This window comes from Ostrinia nubilalis, chromosome 13 (genome assembly GCF_963855985.1).
Source record: "Ostrinia nubilalis chromosome 13, ilOstNubi1.1, whole genome shotgun sequence".
Taxonomy (NCBI): domain Eukaryota; kingdom Metazoa; phylum Arthropoda; class Insecta; order Lepidoptera; family Crambidae; genus Ostrinia; species Ostrinia nubilalis.
Genome location: NC_087100.1, coordinates 10,687,278 through 10,708,369, shown reverse-complemented (window position 1 = coordinate 10,708,369; position 21,092 = coordinate 10,687,278). Strand labels below are relative to the sequence as shown.

General features: G+C 37.4%; 3 protein-coding genes across 6 annotated transcripts; 1 reads left to right on the top strand and 2 right to left on the bottom strand.

The window, feature by feature from the left end:
* Window positions 1-410: 410 nt before the first annotated feature.
* LOC135077659 (protein disulfide-isomerase) lies at window positions 411-13,798 on the bottom strand. The gene is made up of 10 exons (XM_063972221.1): window positions 13,528-13,798; window positions 13,169-13,366; window positions 12,719-12,990; window positions 11,566-11,733; window positions 9,164-9,273; window positions 8,638-8,758; window positions 7,016-7,182; window positions 3,093-3,258; window positions 1,802-1,891; window positions 411-1,175 (listed from the first exon to the last, which is right to left on the bottom strand). The coding sequence occupies exons 1-10, from the start codon at window positions 13,670-13,672 to the stop codon at window positions 1,128-1,130; spliced, it is 1,485 nt and encodes a 494-aa protein (XP_063828291.1). The 5' UTR covers window positions 13,673-13,798; the 3' UTR covers window positions 411-1,127.
* Window positions 13,799-14,066: 268 nt separating this feature from the next.
* On the top strand, window positions 14,067-17,939 carry LOC135077661 (methyltransferase-like protein 22). Of its 3 annotated transcripts, none has more exons than XM_063972225.1 (6): window positions 14,067-14,229; window positions 14,963-15,041; window positions 15,222-15,332; window positions 15,705-15,896; window positions 16,912-17,076; window positions 17,555-17,939. In XM_063972225.1, exons 2-6 carry the CDS (start codon window positions 14,963-14,965, stop codon window positions 17,851-17,853), a joined length of 846 nt encoding a protein of 281 aa, XP_063828295.1. In that variant the 5' UTR covers window positions 14,067-14,229; the 3' UTR covers window positions 17,854-17,939. The 3 variants fall into 3 exon arrangements, with proteins under 3 accessions (XP_063828295.1, XP_063828296.1, XP_063828294.1); XM_063972226.1 differs by having other exon boundaries at window positions 14,067-14,246; XM_063972224.1 differs by lacking the exon at window positions 14,067-14,229 and adding an exon at window positions 14,328-14,668.
* On the bottom strand, window positions 17,927-21,035 carry LOC135077660 (uncharacterized). Of its 2 annotated transcripts, none has more exons than XM_063972222.1 (5): window positions 20,845-21,035; window positions 20,730-20,774; window positions 20,181-20,659; window positions 19,767-19,944; window positions 17,927-18,409 (listed from the first exon to the last, which is right to left on the bottom strand). In XM_063972222.1, the coding sequence occupies exons 1-5, from the start codon at window positions 20,924-20,926 to the stop codon at window positions 18,168-18,170; spliced, it is 1,026 nt and encodes a 341-aa protein (XP_063828292.1). In that variant the 5' UTR covers window positions 20,927-21,035; the 3' UTR covers window positions 17,927-18,167. The 2 variants fall into 2 exon arrangements, with proteins under 2 accessions (XP_063828292.1, XP_063828293.1); XM_063972223.1 differs by having other exon boundaries at window positions 19,776-19,944.
* Between the last annotated feature and the right edge of the window lie 57 nt (window positions 21,036-21,092).

Here is a 21,092-nt window from a genome sequence, read left to right as displayed (position 1 = left end):
CGTTCTTAAGTACGTATACGGATCCAGCTTTAAACCTTAATCTTCCTCAAGTTGCTTCCTAAACTTGAATATGAGAATCCCATGTCTGATGTCCAATATCACCAAACCAATCCACCAATACGACTAAAGTTACCTTGTAATGTTAACCCCTCATACCAAAGTAACTGTACTAACAAAGTATTGTATAAACTCGATCATTCCACTTTGTCTCAATTAAATGTTCTTTTGGTGTAAATGTGATAATTTGAAAAGAACAAGCTTAATGTTAATTATTTAATAAAAGTTATTTTATGTTGTAATAATCGTTGTATTTAAGATAATAAAATAATTATCACACAATTATTGTTTTTCTTATCAGTGTATATACCTATCCTGTATCTGTGGTGGAAGGGTGAATCAATAAAAGTAGGTTGTATATTTAATTTTGTTTATTTATCAATTTCTGTATCCACAATAGATACACAAAATGCAGATTTGGCGATTACTATGGATGTGAATTTTATATACATTCATCATTGTAGTTAATTTCAAATTCATAATGAGAATTGCACAATTTTAGAGTGTAGTGACTCTTGATAAGTTTGACAGGAAAGCACCTTCCTATGAATAACCCAACAGCTTAACTATATGTAGAAACAAATAAAATGCGTATAAAAATACAACAATATTACAATAAGATCACCTTATAAAATATTTTTGTGATGAGGACCTCAACAGCTGCATTTAAAGTAAAAAAATAATAGTTTCACTCATAAAAAAGGAATCAAAACGAATTGTTCGACGTAACTTGTACTAAGGAATGTGAAAGAATATATACCATTATGATACAGAAATTATAAATACAATTCGTATCGTACATAAAATTAATTATGCTGATATCTTACGAAATAAGTTATTTATTATCCGAATAAATAAAAGGGCACGTTGAGAGATCTGACCGCGCGACGATGAAACCCGAGTATTCCTTCAATATCAATACAGGAAACAAGAAACAACCTATGTTTTAGAGAACTATTCAACAGCTAGCGAATGAAATGCGAAGGTTAGTGTCGGATTAAGTAAAAAATATTATAATCTATACAGAACTATTCTATGGAAGTCTCATGAGAGCGGGCGCCGCCGTGGGCTTATAACTCGTCTCTGGCCGGCACGTCGTCGTCTTCGTCGTACTCGCTCTGTGGAAATAAAATAACCAAATTGTAATATACATTTGGCCAATCAAATAATCCTAGCTTATCCCGTCTGTTAAGAATAAATAAACCCCTACAATCTTGAAGAAATTACACGACACATTTGATTTCGTAATCGCTTCGCCACGTCTTGAAAATGAATCAGTTTAAATCTCCAGATTCTATTTCGTGATTGATTCATATAGCACATAAACTTCAATCCGCGATTGATTTACAGAGCGCAGTAAACTGCTTAGATAACAAAAAATGTGAAATAATAGAAGTGGCCTAATTTTTCCACCAATCAATCTAATTACTTCCAAAAGAAAAAGACAACGTGATTACAGAATAAAATCTGTCCCGATACTTATGTGCGGCTTTATCGATATCGAAAGCAAATGCTAGACAGTGTACAAACAGGCTGACTGCCGATGGGGCAGCAAGGTTCTGGAGTGGAGGCCACGTAGGACGTCCACCCAAAAGGTGGACCGACAACCTCATAAAGGTAGCGGGAAGGCGCTGGATGCAGGCCGCCACCAGCCGGCCATTGTGGAAATCATTCGGGGAGGCCTATGTTCAGCAGTGGACGTCCTATGGCTGGAATGATGATGATGATGTACAGGCGAACTTACCACGCTTGGTGTGGGCTCAGCCTCCACGCCGTCGGTCTCAACGAACTTAGTGAGTCCGGCCAGCGTCCGCTCGCCGTTGTAGTCGCGGACCTACGAATAAAACACATTTATAAAATATGCCACAAAAATAGAAGTCCAATGATATTGAAACGTCAAGTAGCAAAAATCAGAACCAGCATTGATATAGATGACCCACGCTAAACTGTCCCACCAAACTCAATAACAGGGGGGCGCTACCATCGTTCAACTATATGGTTTCCAACATGGCAAAAATCGGAACCAGCGATCCGGTATTGACGGTGGCGCCCCACTGTCAATGTCATGGATAGGACAGTTCAGTATTTTGGAACTATAATAGCGCCCTCCTGTCAATGTCATATCTGGGATACTGAAGGTTTGTACAGCCACTGGGAATTTATTACCTACTTAAAGTCTGACAATTACAAGGCAAGCAATATTGAGTAATGCACTTATAAATAAAATACCTAGTTTAAAATTTTGGGTTACGTATGAATGTTCTATGACGCCACTATGGCGATTATTTTAGAATAATTATAATAATAAAGCTCGAGTCAAATAAATACAAATGAAAAATAATCTAACGCGATACTCCCAATATCAGTAGCTATTGCAACGCACGCACACAATATCATCATTATTTGACATATCCTTGACAGATAGTAAGGCGAGATCGACTCATGAATGACATGTCTATCCGTGTTGACTCCTGATTTTAGTCACGTTTCTATTCTATAATCGAAACTTAGATAAAAATGTATAAAAACATTTTCATGATGAATCACATTGATATGGATATGATACACGAAGTATTCTGTTAATTTACTTCATTGCATTTACCTTAACTACCCTAACAGGAAAATAACTTTAATTCTCCTGTAAAGTTAAAACTACACGGAAAAAACAAATTCTGAGTAGCCTATAATGTCTTGCACAGATATACCATCATCTGCCTGATAAAGATTGCAGTGTCAAGGTATGCAGTGCGATAAACATCATTATTTGAGATCGATCATTTTAAAGAGTGTAATAAAAACCGACTTCGCAAAATAGACTTCTTTTATACTTCGTTAAAACCCAGCTAGCAAGGACATGTTTCTTATGCATTTAAATTACAATTGGATTCGGATATAATTTGCACACATCTTAATCAAAATTGAATTCTAACGGTACAAAAATACGTCAAGTCGTCACTTACAAAAAATCCCTGACTTTTTAACCGACTTCAAAAAGGACTTCCTCAATTCGATTGATATATTTTTATGGTACTAACCTGGTTGTCCTTAGTGTAAAGCTTGATGGTAGGGAATGAGGTGATCTTAGTGTGCTCCAGCTCGTTGGCGGTGGCGTCGATCTTGGCGATCACCACGTCATCATCCTTCTCGAAGTGCGCTCCCAGCTTGTCGTAGATCGGCACCAACTGCTTGCAGTGGCCGCACCTGAGAAATAAATGGAGTTGGTCAGAACGTGCTAAATTGTGGAAAAATAACGGGTCCTGTGAAGACATCGAGTTGGTTAGACCGAGCCAAATTGACGAATTGAAATCAGGCCACACGAATTTTAAAAACCTACGTGAATACAAAAACTACTATTTAAAAACCTACGTGAAAACAATGTAAACGTAAACAAATGAGCATCTGAAAACGTTTAAACCTGGGAAAAGCGCGGGAGTCGTAATTTTTTTTTCGTTCCGATATTCACTTTTTTAAGAAGTTCAATTGTTCTAAGATATTTAGATAGGTACTTGTTAAAAGTAATTTGTTTTTCATTATGAATAGTATAGCAATTTTGCATTCGTTTTTACAATGTTTGGCGCACTTTGCTCGTATTCATAAAATCTCTGTTATAACATTCAAAACAACTTTGTACTAATGTTAACAAAACGTTACAATCACGCAAACAAATAAGTAAGTAGTTGCTAATCATTATAATCTATTGATCTATTGAATATTAAACACTCCTTAGAACTTTATAAATAGCACAAAAGTGCGTCCCAACAATACATCCACGACGCCGTGTTGTCGCCGGCAAAGGCGTGGGTTTGTGATAAGATAACAGCTACCTACCAACAATAAGAATTTGCATAACACTTTCCGAGCCATCGGGCAAATAAGACCCGACGCAACGTCAACGTGTTAATGCCGACCCATTGAATACGGAATAACGAACGCCCTATGCTACATTTGAGAAAATTATCTGACACATTATCTCGACGGGGTTGTTGCTAGCCTAACCCCGTATCAAATACTTGCTGTGCCCGCAACTTCGTACGTGGGATAATAGTTTGAATAATCATTCCCGTTCTTGCAACAATTTTATTTACCGCTGTAGGGCATGTGATTTAGCCTAAAGCCGATAAATCGATAAACGGGCTATCCAATATTTTTTCAAATCGGATCAGTAGTTTCAGAGATTAGCGCGTTCAGATGAACAAACTCTTCAGCTTTATCATATTAGTATAGAAAGAAAAGCTGACTCATCTCACGGTATATTTTCCCTATTCATGTATGTACTAATATGTACAGACAACAGCATTTCAGACTATGTAGTCTGAATTTTCAATGAAAATGTTTTCATTGCAAATTCATTCTTATTACAATTACATAAGAATCCATGTTTACCTAGAAGCGTTGTCGATTGCGCCTAAATAATTTTGCCAAGTTGGCAATCGATATGCAGCAGATATGGGTCAAGCAAGATAGAATGAATGTAGAAATAGTTCGAAAACTTCTGAAGTCATTGTTTAATTAGGCTTATCAAAGATGATAACATCAAACAAATTAATTATCTGGCATTTATTTAGTGCACATGCGTAGGAATTACCCGGTCGTTGATTAGCGGTTCGATAAACGATAAACAGATAAGTGAGTAAGTTTTCACAGAACTACAATTAGCAATAAGAACAGTTAGTACAAGTGCATTTAATGCAAGTTGTCACTGGTGTTAATTTAACATGTTTACTGGGTGATGTACTGAGAATCATATTATAAAATGTCATTCAAAACTCGATAAAAACTCAACTAACCTATCTTCACTTGTGATGCTCTGAATTTAAAGATTTAACGAGGCGAAAGTCGAACATCGAGACACGTCCAAAGTTCCACGTGTTATCAGAACACGTCACTATGTCTGGTCTTGACATAGAAACTGGCAAGATGGCCGATAAAAATTAAATACCTTTTACCCGTTATTACAATGCATAAACACCTGATAAAATAATAAATGAGTAATGTTAAACATTCATTGTTTTCAATGTCAGTATTTCGTTCATTTGACTTTGAACAATTCCTTGTATTTGCTTACTGCTTGTTACTTTTCCATTTAAACAAATGTCTACGTAATTTAGGGCGTAATTGAATAAAATTATCGCCAAATGTTACCGAAAAATACTTAAATAAACGAGTAACTTATATTGTCACTAAGTAAATTACTCCTTGAATACGAAAAAGTATAATCACAAGTGTTTCATAAAGACCCTGTAAAGAAGTTGGTAAATTCAAATCTGATGCAATAAATAGTCACATTGAGACACGTGGGTTAAACTCATTGAAAAGGCAATAACTGAATATTTCAAGATTACGAACAAGAATTACATTAAGGTATCTGCGCTTCTTTCTCACGCAATCGAATAAGCGAGTTGTCGATAATGAAGAATGTTCACTAATTTTGTTTTTTAGCTTTCTGTATTCTCTGTTAAAAATAAAAAATACACGTGAAAGAATTATTTCGATACGTCAATTAGTTTCCAAGATATTGAATTTTAAAAGTGCGGGCGGCGGCCGGCCCGCCATTTTATGCGCGTGACGTCATATTACAACGACTGGCTCATATTTGTATGGGTGGAATCTTGCAAACTGAATTAAGACCCACTTCCAGGCAACCGATTAAGCTGAAATTTCGCAAACACATGTGATTTGGATGACCATGCAATATTATGATGACATGGAGCTGATCTGATGATGGAGCTGGAAGGTGGCCATAGGAACTCTATAATAAAACGACTTAAATGCATCGAGTTTGGGCTCGTTCGTTTTGTATTGATGAGTATTTTAATTCTATATAGTAATCGGGGTCTAATGATGGAGCTGGAAGGTAATTCGCAATAAAACGACACAATCGCATCAAGTTTGGATTTGGTTCAATTTTAATTTCTGTGATGGGTCTGGGTATTAATATGTATAATAAGTTTGTATTTACAAAAAAAAAATATTTAAGTATGTTTATATCCGTTTTCTAGTGAGCGGACGCTGTGAATGTACGTCACACGGGGTCACGTGACCGTCGGCGGGACTCAATATTTAAGCGAACTTTGAATGCCTATAAAATCATAACTACTGGGTATTTTTGAATGAAATAAAAACTAATGTATTTGTAAATGTAAAAGCTTAACTGTAACATAGGTTTCAAGTGATTTTGCATACCTAGTAACATTCTCAATTGTCACCGTTAGTGAGCAAAATATCGGCCTACCTATCTGCTTAGTTATAGGTGTAGTCAACGTTAGTAGAAACTATGAATCCGATCTAAGGCCTCAGCCTCGAACTTAGCGGGCAGCGGGGCGGCGGCGGCGGCGGCGCGGGAGCGGCAGGATCTTATGCGTAAAATCAAATAGACCGGTTCTCGAAAACAGCGGCGCGGCAGCGGCGCCGGAGCGGGCAACGAGCGGGCAGCGGCGAGGGAGCGGGCAACGAGCGGGCAGCGGCGAGGGAGCGGGCAACGAGCGGGCAGCGCACTCCTTCTTTTGCCCACAATAAATCGAGCGTTAGGAATAAATTTGAATCGAAATAAGATTGTTGCCGTTGTTCAGACATTTCGTTTGCGAATAAAAACAAATATCTCGACAATACAACCCCGAACACAACACTTCGCCGCTAAAGCGCCGCGCGAGCTGCCCGCTTGTTTCGAGAACGGGTCTGCGTTGCCCGCCCCGCTCCAGCGCCGCCGCCGCTCCCGCCCCGCTGCCCGCTAAGTTCGAGGCTGAGGCCTAACTGAGAATGTATTAAATCAGAATCAAAGAAAACAAAAGAAGAGACAAGGTCGATGACGTGTAATTCGGCTATTCTGATCAGAATTCTTTTTGTACGCAAACCTCTTATTAACCGTGTCAGATATAGGCCATAATCCTATTGATTTATAGAAGTCTTTAGCAAGGTCACACGTAATCTCAATAAGTTACAAGTAACATAAGTGACTCACCATGGGGCGTAGAACTCAACGAGCACTTTCTTGTTCTCGTCAAAGACGACTTCATCAAAGTTGGTGGCGACCAGCACCTTGACTGGCTTGGCGGCCCAGTCCTCGGGCAACTCTTCGCTGAGTAGGTGCTGTTTAAGCTTGCCGTCGAAGAACGACTGGATGAATTCCTATGGACAAAAGTATGAGTTAGCAGGAAAACAAAGTGGTTGATAAACTGTACTCCAATTCTCATATTATAAGTTTTTTTCACTAAACTACAACTAAATTGTATCAAAATAAATAGTGACTTGAAATAATATTTTTATGCCTACTTCAATCAATGTTTAACGGAGCGTAGGTAAACTAAATGTGCCCTAAGGTTCATATGGTCCAATATTAGTTTAGTTTCAAATAGAATTTTGAAATTTTAATTTTGGCGACTATTATCAACAATATGAGTATAGATCGAATATAAAATATGATGAACCTGCACGGGTAGATGATGAAATTGCCGTTATAAGGTGAATAATATGACTAAAACTATTTACACTCAACTATTAAGGTCTTTGTATATTTGCGAAACGGCTCACTAGTATACAATGCTCGCTTTAGCTACTTTTACGCGTCTACGTCCACGTTGCGATTTACAATGGGAATTAGTTCTACCTCAAATGCTTTGGCGTGAAAAAATACTCACCCAAAGCTTCATCACAATCGGATGAACGCATACGGGACAAACAAACATATTTTCATATACATTTTAAAGTGCATCAAGCTACTGTTAAAACACCTTGAATACAAGAGAGCTGGAAAACCGATAATGTGGTTTAATCATAAAATGCATTATATCGGTCAGGCGTATTAAAGCTTTATTCGTTTTTGATAAGGCCCGTATTACTTTGCCGGTTTTGAACTCGTTATCAATTAGATATGTGGAAAAGTAGCAATAAATATTAAATACCCAACTTACAACCAAAGCGAATTTTTGTTTAGTATTATCAAGTATAAATATTATGTTTTACATTTACATATATAAAATCTGTTACATTTACGAGTTAAAAATTACTGGTTGTAGAAAAAATGTTACAATCTTACAACACTGATTAAAAATAATTTTAATCGCGATTTACAGGTTACGCGTAAATTGATTTGACGCTTGATTATAAAATAGTAATAACGTGATTAAATATCAACTACCTATGAGAAATGAAAATACGTACATTTATCCATTCTTACAGCCTATATTTACTCAATTGTTCCACGTGGTGGGTGCTAACTATCTATTTTCAACCTTTGCCGTGTCAAACCAACCGAGTGGAACGCGTATCCGGCATGTAATTCTCACAATAGTAGTTTTCTAGTGTCACCGTATTACGTATAGCGTAATTTGAAAGAAGGTAAAGGTTTAAGTAGGCCTATACTTTAGTTAGGTTTTCTTCATTGCTAAAGGCTTAAAAACACCGCAAAATCCAACGGAATTTTTGACAAAAAAGATTACAGTTTTAGTGCATCTAAATGATTCTAAATTAGTTTTTACCCAACTGCGCCAGAAGAAGGGTTGTTTTTTTCTCTAAATGTATTTATTTTACTACCGATGAGAAGTAACGCACGTAAAAATGCCAGAAAAGGTAAACATCACTTACCTCGATGCTGTTGGCATTCAGTTCGTTGGAGGCGGGCTTGTACTTGGCCATGTCTTGTTCCAGGGCGATCAGACGGGCGGAAGGAACCTCGTCCTTCTTCATGCCGAAGAACTCCAGGATTCTGTTGGGGAAACGTCACTTTATCTAGCATCCAAAGCGTAAATTTCCCAATGTTAAATCAGTGTCACTTTCTCACTAATAATAAAGACACTCGTCCGAATTTTATTTTCTCACTTACATTATTACACATTACTACACAATTCGACTGACCATTGCGTAATAAATATGAATAATACAAAGTTACTTTATTCTCCCAAAATGACCTAATTCTTGATGATAATTACGAAAATAGTAAGATATCGTCAAGATAAACTATTAATTACCCCACAAAATAAAAATATCATTACATCTCACAAAAAACTAACAAGTGGCGAGGTCTAGAAGCCATACTGCATTAATTAACATCATTTTCGTCTATAAAAAGGAGGTTTTACTAAAGATTTCTTCCTTAAGATGTTACACATACCTCTGGTGGTCATCCTCGTCGGTGTCGATGGCGACGCACATGATCTTGTCGCGGTAATTCTTGCACACAGGCTTGAGTTCGTCGAGGTACTTCTCGAAGTCGCCATTTTTCTAAACCAAAATGTTTACCGTCAATATTCAAGTTGAATACGGATTTTGAGGCAATTTGAGAAGTAATTCTTCAAATGGTGCGTCCACATTGGGCGAATATGCTCGCGCGGCAAACTCGACATCTTTCTCACTCAAGAGCAGGGTGAGCAGGATATCGAGTTTGCCGCGCGAGAATATTCGCCCAGTGTGGACGCACCATATGAATTCAGCTTGGAAGCATATTTTAAAGTCTTAAAATTTCAATTTGCAAACTTATTTGCACAATAGATAGGATAGGAAAAGGATTTCTAATTGGAATGTACAAATACGCATATTGCCTGATCCATTATTTAATTTTATGGTCAGACAGAAGTGTATAACGCCTTTTGTATTTATCTGTGCACTAATATTACTATTTATGTATGTTTATGTAGACAATTTTATGCAGCTTTTTTATTTTTTTATTTTACCAATGGTCCGTGACCCTCACTCGGCATGGGGCACACTGAAAACCAGCGCCGTGGCCTTCGTCACCGTGGGCCACGGCATATGCTGAGTGGGGTCCCGTTGCAGTGGGCATCTTGTTGGTGAATGGGTGGCACTGCTCAGTTTACTCTTGTTTTTATTTTTTCTTCTTTTATTATTATCTGCCACTGTCATGTCTATGTAATTGCCTGTATTTGTGTGATGTCCACTGTAATAAATGTATCTTTCTTTCTTTCTTTCTTTATAACAGAATTGATATCGCGAAAGTGACTAGATAACTGAAGAAAGATAGACTTGAAGTGCATATAAATCAAGGATAGTGTTGAGGACAGTGAGGGATCAGAGGTAAAGGAGTGAAAAATATAAGAAAATATCCAAGTAAATTATTCGCGTTTAATTTCGAGACGTTGCTTACAAGACAGCTATCAAAAAACAGGTTTATTCTTAAAAAAATTAAATAAAAAAAGTATAAAAGGCAAAGAGGTTCGGTTTGCCACAGATAGTACTCAAGGTTTCGTATTACTAGTAACAAAACCGCATTCTCTAGGGATATAATTTGCATTAAAATAACACTGGAGGAATCAATAACCCTGTGTAAAGTTATCAGTTGTTTGTACCAACTTATATTACTAACATTTTGCAAAGATAATAAATATTTCTTTGCATCCTATCTTTCATACATCAATTAATAAAATCCGTACGTCATACGGATGTAACAACGTATTTTTTGTTTACAGAACGGTACCGAGCGTAGAAGACCGATGTCTAAGCAATCGCAAAGGTCGTTGAACTTATCGGGTCATTGGCTTTTCTAAACTGTGATCGGTCGAGATGGTAATTATTAAGGAAGTGCGATGTCGTGTCGGGTTTGTCCTTGCTTGAAAGTAAGTGTATCTAAGAAATTTGAGCAAAAGTTTAATAATTAGATTAAGATTTCAGAACTTTTGCTATCTAGTGGTACAGTTGGATAGATATGTCACCAATTTTATGGACAGCATCATATTTGAATCATAATTGCGTATCTGTTGTCAACGCGAAAGATAAACTCGTCTGATTAACTTTCTTTTTTAAAGTTAAAAATTGAATTTCTAATTTGAAAAGCATAAGTATGCATTTCAGATCGTTTATGCAATTTAAAAATCGATTTGTAAAATCACAAGACATTTCAAAAGTAAAATCTCACATGTGAAAGTATAACTGAAACTTTCGTCAAACCAGTTTGATATTTAAAAAGTATTCATTTTAATGAACAACTATCTCCTTGTATGTCGACTTTGGGTCACATGACGTGCGTACTTTCACGATGTAGTTCGTGTGATATTCGCAGATAGATGCAATCAATTTTAGACACTAAAGGTGTGGCATTAAGATGCAGCTTTTCTGTTTCATTGTTAGACGCCGGTATGCGCCCGCGACCCGCAATTGACCTAACGAACTTTCACTCTTTCTATGCATTCTACTTAAATACTTGCGAATTATGCGTACAGATAGGTGAGCATAGTCAAGTTTTTTATGGTAAGTATGTCTTAAAAAATGTAGGCTATTAAACTACCTGATTCTTTGTTAGACTAATGTTTGTGGTATGCCAAAAACTATTAAAAAATCAATATTTCTTGATTGCTTATTGGAAAAATATGATTCATCATGATTAGCGCAAAAATAATAATGTTCGATTATGAGTAACGAACGACTACGGTCGCGCAATATTTTCCACAGTTATAAAAATCAGAATTTTAGTTACACATTTCTAAGTAATAAGTTTAGAAAAAAATGTTTTTTTTTTACACACAAAATGAAATGTAAATCGCTAAAATAAAAATATCTTACCTTGGACAGGAACAAGAGAAGGTGGTATTTGATCTGTCCACCGAAGATCTTGGAAGCGGTCTCGTGGGAGAACTCAACAATGACGGGCATGCTTTGCACAAACACCCAGGTCTTGAACAAGTCTTCTGTGAACTTCTCACCGTCATACTTGACACGGGGCTCTTCAAACTGTTGACAAGAGAAGACAATTAAAATCTCCAGCAAATTTTTTTTTTGTATTCTAATTGCAAATGTGGTATAAACACAAACTTTTCTATTCGGTTCACATTATTTGAAAACGAACATGATAATAGATGTCATAATTCTACAGTTCTTTACATTTCTGCAAACATAATTCATCAAAACAATCCTATTTTCATTAAAATGGAATTCTGTTTAAAAAAAATTGTTTTTTACTTCTAATCGAATACAAATTGATTTTTAAAAGTCGTTTTATATTCTATTTGGTGCTGATGGATTATGTAAATCACCCGAACTGGTTTACCATATTTAGTGACGTCACACATTATGTGGCTTTTGGTAGCTTAAGGCACACATGGCATACCAAATCAGTAGTGAAGTGACATGGCAAACTATATTAAATAGCTAAACATATTGTATTGATAATTTTATACCAGAATATCATTATAAATCAAGCTTTTTGTAATTAAATCATTTTCTACCATATCACATTTAGGCACAATGTAAAATTTAAATTGTTTTATCAGTAATTTCTCACAATAATGAGAATGATGAACTAATAACAGGATGACCTGGTGATAACAAATTGAGAAGTTCACTATCAATTATTTTTAAGTTGCTTTTAACAACTTTGTTGCAAGGTATCTTCATGTTTTTGATAAAAACCATAACAATTTTCCAGTACATGTTAACAATTACTTTATGAGGTCTATCTACCTAAATTCTCACAAGTAAATAAAAAAGTGGCTCAATTAAAATTTTAAATAGAGATAGCTTTATCATAATATTATTAACGGTCGTCATCCAATAAAATTGCTATCTAATGAGTTCACTAGTTATCAAATCACAACACATTAGATAATATTATTACATTAATTACTACTGTAGTAGTCAATTTCAGCAGTTAAATCCAATTAGATTTACTATGTAAGGATTGTAACTAAAAACTAAAAAATATTATAAAGACACTTACGTTTTTGAATAGAACAACATCCTCGTCCTCGGCTTCCAACTCCTTGATAACTTTCTCGTCACTGACGATAGCAAAGATCTGGTCATCAATGCCGCTGGCAACACCCAAGAAAGCCTTAGCCTTCTCAGACTCCTTGTCGGAGAAGAAACCGAACACAACAACAGTGTTGGCAGCAGTGAGCTCCTTGGCCTGTTCCGCTGAGGAGACTTCAATGGCAGGGGGACCAGTCTTCTTCTTCAACCAAGCGACAATATCGTCAGCCTGGCGACCACCTAGACAAAACAAAATCTATTAAGTAATGCTAGTTGGATTACAATGCAGTCAGAGTCATACAGGAAAAATAGGCATGAAAAGTTTTCTAAACATTGGCCAACTGTAAAATTTCTTAAACACAACAACTGCAAATAGAGCGAAAAGTTTAGAATTAATTATAGGCATGAAATGAATTACCTGTGTAGTCAATAGGGTTGCCCTTCTTGAAGAATTTGAGTGTAGGGTAGCCGCGAACTCCGAAGCTTTCGGCGAGGTCTTGCTCCTGAGTTGCGTCAACTTTGGCAAGTTTGATCGGAGATTCTTCCTCCAGCAACTTGGTGGCGGCCTTGGCGTACTCGGGAGCGAGCGATTTGCAGTGACCGCACCACGGGGCATCTGTCACATACGGAATAATACATGTGAAGACAAAGCATGCCGGTATGAGCACACACTGACGTGTCAACTCACATTATAAGTTAACAATGAAAAAAACTGCTTCTACGTTACAAAATCCTACAAGACAAAGGTGTAATTAGAAATAATTAAGGCAAACTTACAGAATTCCACTAAGATGAAGTCGTTTGAGGAAATAACATTTTCAAAGTTCGCTTTGGATAGGACGAGAACGTTTTCTTCTGTGGGAACTTCGTCTCCGAGGGCACAGCCCACGAGGGCTAGGAGCGTAAATAGTAAGACACGCATTTTGAATTAAATTGACTCGATAAAAAGAGTCAACTTCTCGGAAGACGAAGCTCTACGAAAATGCCGAAAAACGCCACTTCATTCACTCCGTCTCACTTTGACGTGGCAGCGTCGATCGTGTGTAGAGCGCTGATTGGTCAAAATATTTTTAGCGCAGGCGTTTAAGTACAGACTAAAAACTTTGTTAAATGAGTAATAAATTCTGATAATTATTTAATAAGATAAAGTTTTAAAGAAAAATGCTCTAAATTAATTAAAAAATGGATAAGTTATCAGTATCGATACGATACAACTAGGTATAAAAATGTTCCGAAACAATCTCTCTGTACAAAAGATCAGCTGATATTTGACGTTGTCAAAAAAACACAGCTGTCTGTCATCATCTGTCTGTCACCAATACGTCAAAGTTCAAACGCTTTGTTTATTTTATTTTTTCAATGTTTCAGTCGTATTTCTTAATTGAACCAATTATTATAAATGAATGGAAAGATTTAAACTGAAAAATATGCATTTAAATTATTCCAGTAATCCTTAGCACGTGATATCATTGCAGAATTGTAAGTTAAAACACATTGTAAGTTTGTTAGACCGATATCTATTTTATGTTTAAACTAATAATATTGATAAAAAACTGTGCTTATCCAATTATTTACTTACATTTTATTACATACGCCGACACAATAGTGGTTAGATCTGTATACAACTGCTTCACCCAACTTGTTTAATTTGCTTGAACATAACGTAAATAAAATCATAATGTTCTCAATAAATTACTGTGTCTACGCACAGGAATGTCCAGCACCGTCTAGCTCTGGCAGTCACATACTAGTAATTCATTAATACTGGCAAACACCAGACTATAGAGATTTATTTTAGAATTTTAAAATTGGACTGTTTCCAATTTTTATAGTTAAGTATTCCTTCCTCATATGAGTCCAGTAATCATTTGAAGTCAGTTAACATCATTGGTGTTAAAGTGTTAGCAAAAACTACACAGTAAGTTTAAATTTTCGAACCACTTCATTTAACTAAATGCCCTTCATTCTGTTGCCAAGCCCTGTAATCGTACAACTATTTGACCATGAAATTATTGAAACTAGTTACTAATAATCGCATATATGCGAGAGTGAAGAAATTTCAATAGTTACATTTATTCTTTATTGTAGCAGCCCTAAGTGTTAACTATTTAATGTTTTGTAAAATACTCAAGCCATTATTACCAGTATTTTGAAAATATAAGTAAGCGGTGATTTGTTACAGTTCTATCTAATTTTATTACCTTGGTTTCAGATGCCTGAGCTAACAGTGACTTCAGAAATTTATGGAGAATATGATTATAGAACAAAAATAACTCCTAGCACTGAAGGAAGTAAGTAAAAAATGTCTAGTTCTACAGTTTTTTGGAATCAGCTATTCATAGTGTAAATTAACATAAAACTGTTCATACTGATGTAGGAATTTAAAGGGATTTTTTAATAAGAAATCTATAAATTTATCATTAATCTGATAAAATTACTAATACATAATACTTTATTCATATTCCTTACAGATGTGATATCAGAATTCCCTTTTCTCCTGCCTAAAGAAAGGAGTAAACCTACATTTGATGACGATCATGATTTAGATGTGGAAAGACCAGGGAAAGAAGTTATCAAAATTGGTAAGAATGATTAAACATTTATTTTAAGAGATCTGAAAATTGTAATCTTCTTGAACAGATAAATAAATAAATAAACAGACTGAAAAAGATGTACTTAGTAAGTTAGTAACTGTCTTTTTCCTGAAGCCAAGGTCTCATTCTATTGAAGGAAATAAAATTTTATTTGTTTTTTTAAACTATATTGCACACAATATCAGAGTGCAAAAGGCGAACTTACTGCCATATGGCATTCTCTACCAAGCAGAGAATTATGGATATAGTAGGTACATTTACTATGCATTAAGTTTCCTAGCAGATATTAATATTTTAGCACCCATAGACCCTAAAAACGCATTGCTCAGTCCCAATACTATGTATTCTGTTTTATTTCAGAACACAGTTCCAAAACAAAAATAGCGTTAGTAGGCCTGCAAGTGTGGAGGGGCGCATTCCTTCTTGGTGACTTGTTGATCCACTTGGGCCTCAATGGTAGACTGGCAGGCAAGACTGTGCTGGAACTAGGAGCAGGCACTGGACTGACCAGTTTTGTTGCTTCATTGTACGCGAAAAAAGTTATATGCACAGGTAACTATACCTTCTTATAACTACTTGTGTATTTGGTTTTCGCTTTTCTTGGTAGGTACCCCTAGACAAAGTAATGTTCGTGACAGATTGAATTTTGAAATCGTTTTACGGAGCGAAGTAACGACGTAAAAAATAAAACGCCGAGCTGGAGCGAAACGTTGTTTCGTCTAGGTCTGGTGTAGTATCTATCCCTACCAAAAGTCATAGGACGCCTCTAAATTAGAGTCTTGAAGAAGCGCTGCAGTGGCTGGTGCCTCTTTACTAGTTTTCGTACTTTCGTGACAAATGCGACGTGTAGTGGCGTTGCAATTGCGTTTCTAAAAATTGTATAAAGCGGAATAGCCAAATTTAAAGGCGCCCATGTAGCCTCAAAACACTTCGACATTAGGGTAAATAAAACCATGAGGAATATTAACTTTATGGGTAAAACCTCGTGTCTTCTTTTATTCATAAAATAGCAGGGGTGCGTTAAGTTAATGGTCGAATGTTGTACATGCTGTGAGTGGCTATCCCTCCTGCTGTGAAGATTTTTTACACCATTGTTGTAATGTTTGGTGAATATTAACTTTTTACAAGGACATGCAATTTATGCAATGATGTAGTATATTTCGCAACTGATAACATCTCGTTTTATTTGTTAAGTTACCCCAAATGTTTGCAAGTACGAGCATAGCGCACAGCTAAAGCCGGGTCTTCATTACGTATTTTGTTCTACATAATCAACAAAAAAAAAAAAAACATTTCAACATCAACAAAATTGCCTACAAAAACTGTTGAATGTTGACATGTTTTTGTTAATTGTGCAGGACAAAACACGTGCTGGAGACACGGCTTAGGTCGGTCCCTGCGGTAATTGAGTGGTGAGGGAGGCGTGGCTTGTGACGTAACAGATCTGTTACGGCATAACTTCTGAAGTTTTTCCTAAACAAAAAGTTCTAACATAGGAACCAAATCAGTTATGCGCTATGCCAGTGCTCTCTGCAAACACTAACAAAACATGTTTCATTATTTCCAGACATCGATGTCGGAGGTATACTGGAGCTTATAAAGCTGAATGCTAAATACAATGCGAAGTTAATCAAGTCCGATTTCAAAGTATTGCCTCTGGACTTCATGGCGAACTGGACTCCAGAGTTGACCAACGAGATTAAACAAACCGACATAATCATAGCTGCAGATGGTAAGTTCAAAAGTTAAATTTATTCATAACTTGTTACTTAACCGTCTCTGTGGTTTAGTGGCTAGACCACTTCAGACCCAGAGGTCCCGGGTTCGATTGCCAGTGGGCTCCTTATGTCGCCTTAACAGTTGGAGGTAAAATCAGTTAGATAGCCAGTTCCTCTGTAGTTGAGAACTGCGGGTGAAGTTCGCTTCCATCTTCGACCTGATCATCACTTTTCATCAGATGAGATGCAGGCCAAGAACTTCCTCTTTGTGGATTTAAAAAAAAAAAAGTCTTGAAAACAATATTTGCTTCGTTTTTATAAATAAAGTCGAATAGGTAATATGTAATTAGAAAATTGCGAAAAACTATTCCACTCTTTCAAAACTCAATAAAAGTAATTTAACAACATCCAATTTAGCAAAATACCAGTTAAAAAAAGGTAATAATGTAATTTAACGTAGGTATATCATTACATGTTTAACATTCTTTACAGTAATATACGACGACGACGTCACCGCAGCATTCGTATCGACGATACAGAAAGTTCTCAACACGACCCCACCGAAAACGCTATACGTCGTTCTAGAAAAGAGATACGTCTTCACGATAGAACACATGGACTCGGTGGCGCCCTGCTACGAAACATTCCTCACTCTCCTAGACAAAATAAAGACAGACAATCCGCATTCCGAATGGACTGTACAACAGCTACCCATTGATTTCCCCAAATACTTCACGTACGACCGCGTGAAAGAACTAGTTCTATGGAAAATAACATCCAAACCCATATAAGACAATCCTGTGATATTATTCATAATAGGTAAATTATTTTTGAATTACATAATGAGTTTCAATAAAACACCAGTTATAAATATGAATCTATATTCCAATTTGAGTTACTTGATTTACACTATTAGATACAATTTACCCGATCAATTTGTTAGATTAAAATAAATAAAACGAGACACAGACTTCCATAATTTAACATGGTACAAGAGGTAAGTATAGATAAAACATACCAATACTTAATTTTCGTAGCTTGACTTACTTGCTCACCGTTATCACTAAAGACAAAATGGAATTATATCTAGACTTATTAATTAAAGCTATTTCTGTGTGGGCCAAAACTCGTTGTATTTGGTGAGGAATGTTTTCCTTAGCTCAGAGTTCCTCGCTTGCTGGTCCTTCTCCTTGCTGAGTGTCTCGACGCTCTGGCCTACGCATAGGTCGCCGCTGAAGTGTATTATGACCACTTGGGTGTTGAACGTCACGTTTTTGTCAGGATTCTGCTTTGAGTAGTTCGTTTGAGGACTGAAATCCATCGAGAACGGCAGCGAGAGGTCTTCGGCTGTAAATAGCGATAAAGGCTAGGATCAAGAACTGGAGATGAACGTGGGTACCTGCTTACTTAATGTATGAGTTCTAAAAACTTAAAAAGTTGGTAAAAAACTCAGTAAAACTCATTTATTTCTGTAAGTAGGCTTTAAAAAAGCACTTTTACACGTCCCAGTATTAACCCTACCACTGCTTCAGGACAATAAATGGGCCAGTGCTGAGAAGAAGCAGCGCAAGAAAAATATTTATAACTATGTATTTTGAAGGTTTTCAAAATACATAGTTATAAATATTTATGCGAGCTAGGCAGTTACGCATCCCAAACATTTTTATCTTTTAAATAATGATCGACTTTATAGTAGCCCTTTTTCATTAAGGTACTTTTAATATGTGCTTTGAATTTATGAACGGGTAAGTAGTTCTACAACAGTTTCCCCATAAATGAATTCCCAATCTTATGCAGTCTGAAATTTGGAACGGCAAGTTTATTTTTCTTTCACGAGGAATCTTTCCATTCACGAGGTTTTGGGGTACGCAGAGGCCGTCTTTCAGGGTGCCGCGCATGGTGGTTAATTTGCTGAACACCTCGCTGCTTGCTGTTGCGACAAGGACTTCGCTGCCTACTGCTGTCTTTCCTGAACACTATAATCCGGGCCTTTTCAAGGCGAGAGTGAATAGGCACTTACAGGGCAGATAAAATATGTACAATCCTAGACTGCATCTCACTTAACACCAGGTGTGATTGCGGTCAAATATCTGCCTTATCTTGAGTGTGTGGGAGTGGCAGTGGGCGGGGCACATAGCTCGAAGAGCTGATGGCCGCTGGGGCAGGAAAGTTTTTGAGTGGCGACCACGAGCTGGAAGACGTAGCGTGGGCAGGCCTCCCACTTGGTGGACCGACGATCTGGTGAAGGTCGCGGGAGGTACCTGGATGCAAGCGGCGCAGGACCGGTCTTTGTGGAAATCCTTGGGGGAGGCCTTTGTCCAGCAGTGGTGGACGTCTTTCGGCTGAAACGAACGAACGAACGATCTGCCTTTATCTTACATAAAAAAAGAATACATACGTAACACACCCGCGGCGTATTCTTCTGCGCCCTGCACCGAGTCGCCGGTACACTCGGGGACGCAACGGCCGTCTTTCAGGATGCCGCGCATGGTGGTCAGTTTGGTAACAATCTTGCTACTTGCTATTGTGGTTAGGACTGAGGAATACATACGTAGCACACCCGCGGCGTATTCCTCCGCGCCCTGCACAGAGTCGCCAGTACACTCGGGGACGCAGCGGCCGTCTTTCAGGATGCCGCGCATGGTGGTCAATTTGGTAACCACCTCGCTGCTTGCTATTGTGATTAGGACTGAGGAATACATACGTAGCACACCCGCGGCATATTCCTCTGCGCCCTGTACGGAGTCGCCGGTACACTCGGGCACGCAGCGGCCATCTTTGAGGATGCCACGCATGGTGGTCAATTTGCTGATCGCTTTCTCGCTGCTCTTGCTATTCTGCTCATTCTTGTGCTTGTCGATGTTGCGTAGGAACTTCTTCATCTGCAATCGGATTTGAATAATATGTTAATAAGAGGACAGTTAATGTTATGATTCGATGAATTTACGACCACCTGCCCTTGCGTAATGGTTCGGCGTCGGTACACGGTGGCCGGTGCCAGACGTCGCGGGTTAAGAAGACTCCCGCACCATACAATTTTTTTATGAGATTTTATAAAATAGCATTCGGGTAGTCTGTCTGCACTCAAAAATAGGTTCAAATAATTTGCATTAATTACCGTTTTAGATATTTTTTTCGGCGGATCTTGATACGACATTTTCGGCTCGCCCGGGTTGCTTCCGACGACGTACATCGTATTCTTCGGGATATCGTAGTCGGAGTACACAGATGGTTGCCCATCCACTGAGTCTTTCTGCCTTCCAGACATTGTCGACGACTTGCTATTCGTGGGTACGTAGCCAGATTTCGCGGCATTTTCCGACTGACTCTTTTGAATTCTGTTTTTGTTTTTTTGCTTCCTTTGCACCGGGGAATCGTCCTCGTTAGACAAACTCTCCTCTGAAGTCGATGGGAAGACCTCGTTGAGGCTAAGGACTTCAACATTACACTCCTCAAGGTTCGAAGGGTTTTCTACATCTGCCACTTGACACAGCTGATCGGTTGAATGAATACTGATGAAAGACTTTTGCCCGGAACACAACGAGGTCCAACAGTTGGCTTCTTCGCCAGAAGACGATGGTTTCTTTGATACTGTCACTGTAATCAACATATTAACGATATGGTTATTATTTTTATCTAAGTATAAATACTGTTTTAAAGCACTCACCGGCATATGTGCAGCTTTCTGTTGGATTACAAGTTATAACTTCCCCTGAAGACAAAAACACATTGTCATTACTTCATAATGTAAGTAACGTCCATCGCCACAACAGTTTCTATACCTTCGTCCTCATTTCTTTCGGTGGCCTGCGTATCTGTTCTAGTTCTATCGGATGATTTGTGGTTATTCTTCGAGTATGACATATTTTAACAACAAATTTCAGTTTGTGAACTTTGTCAAATGGCTTTCCATTTTTTCTCTTTACCTGGCGTCTTTGACGATTCTAATTTTGATTTGTGTCAAAAAGGTTTCATCGTGTATAAAACTACTTTTTACATCTACTTGAAAATTGAAAAAAGATTTTAACTC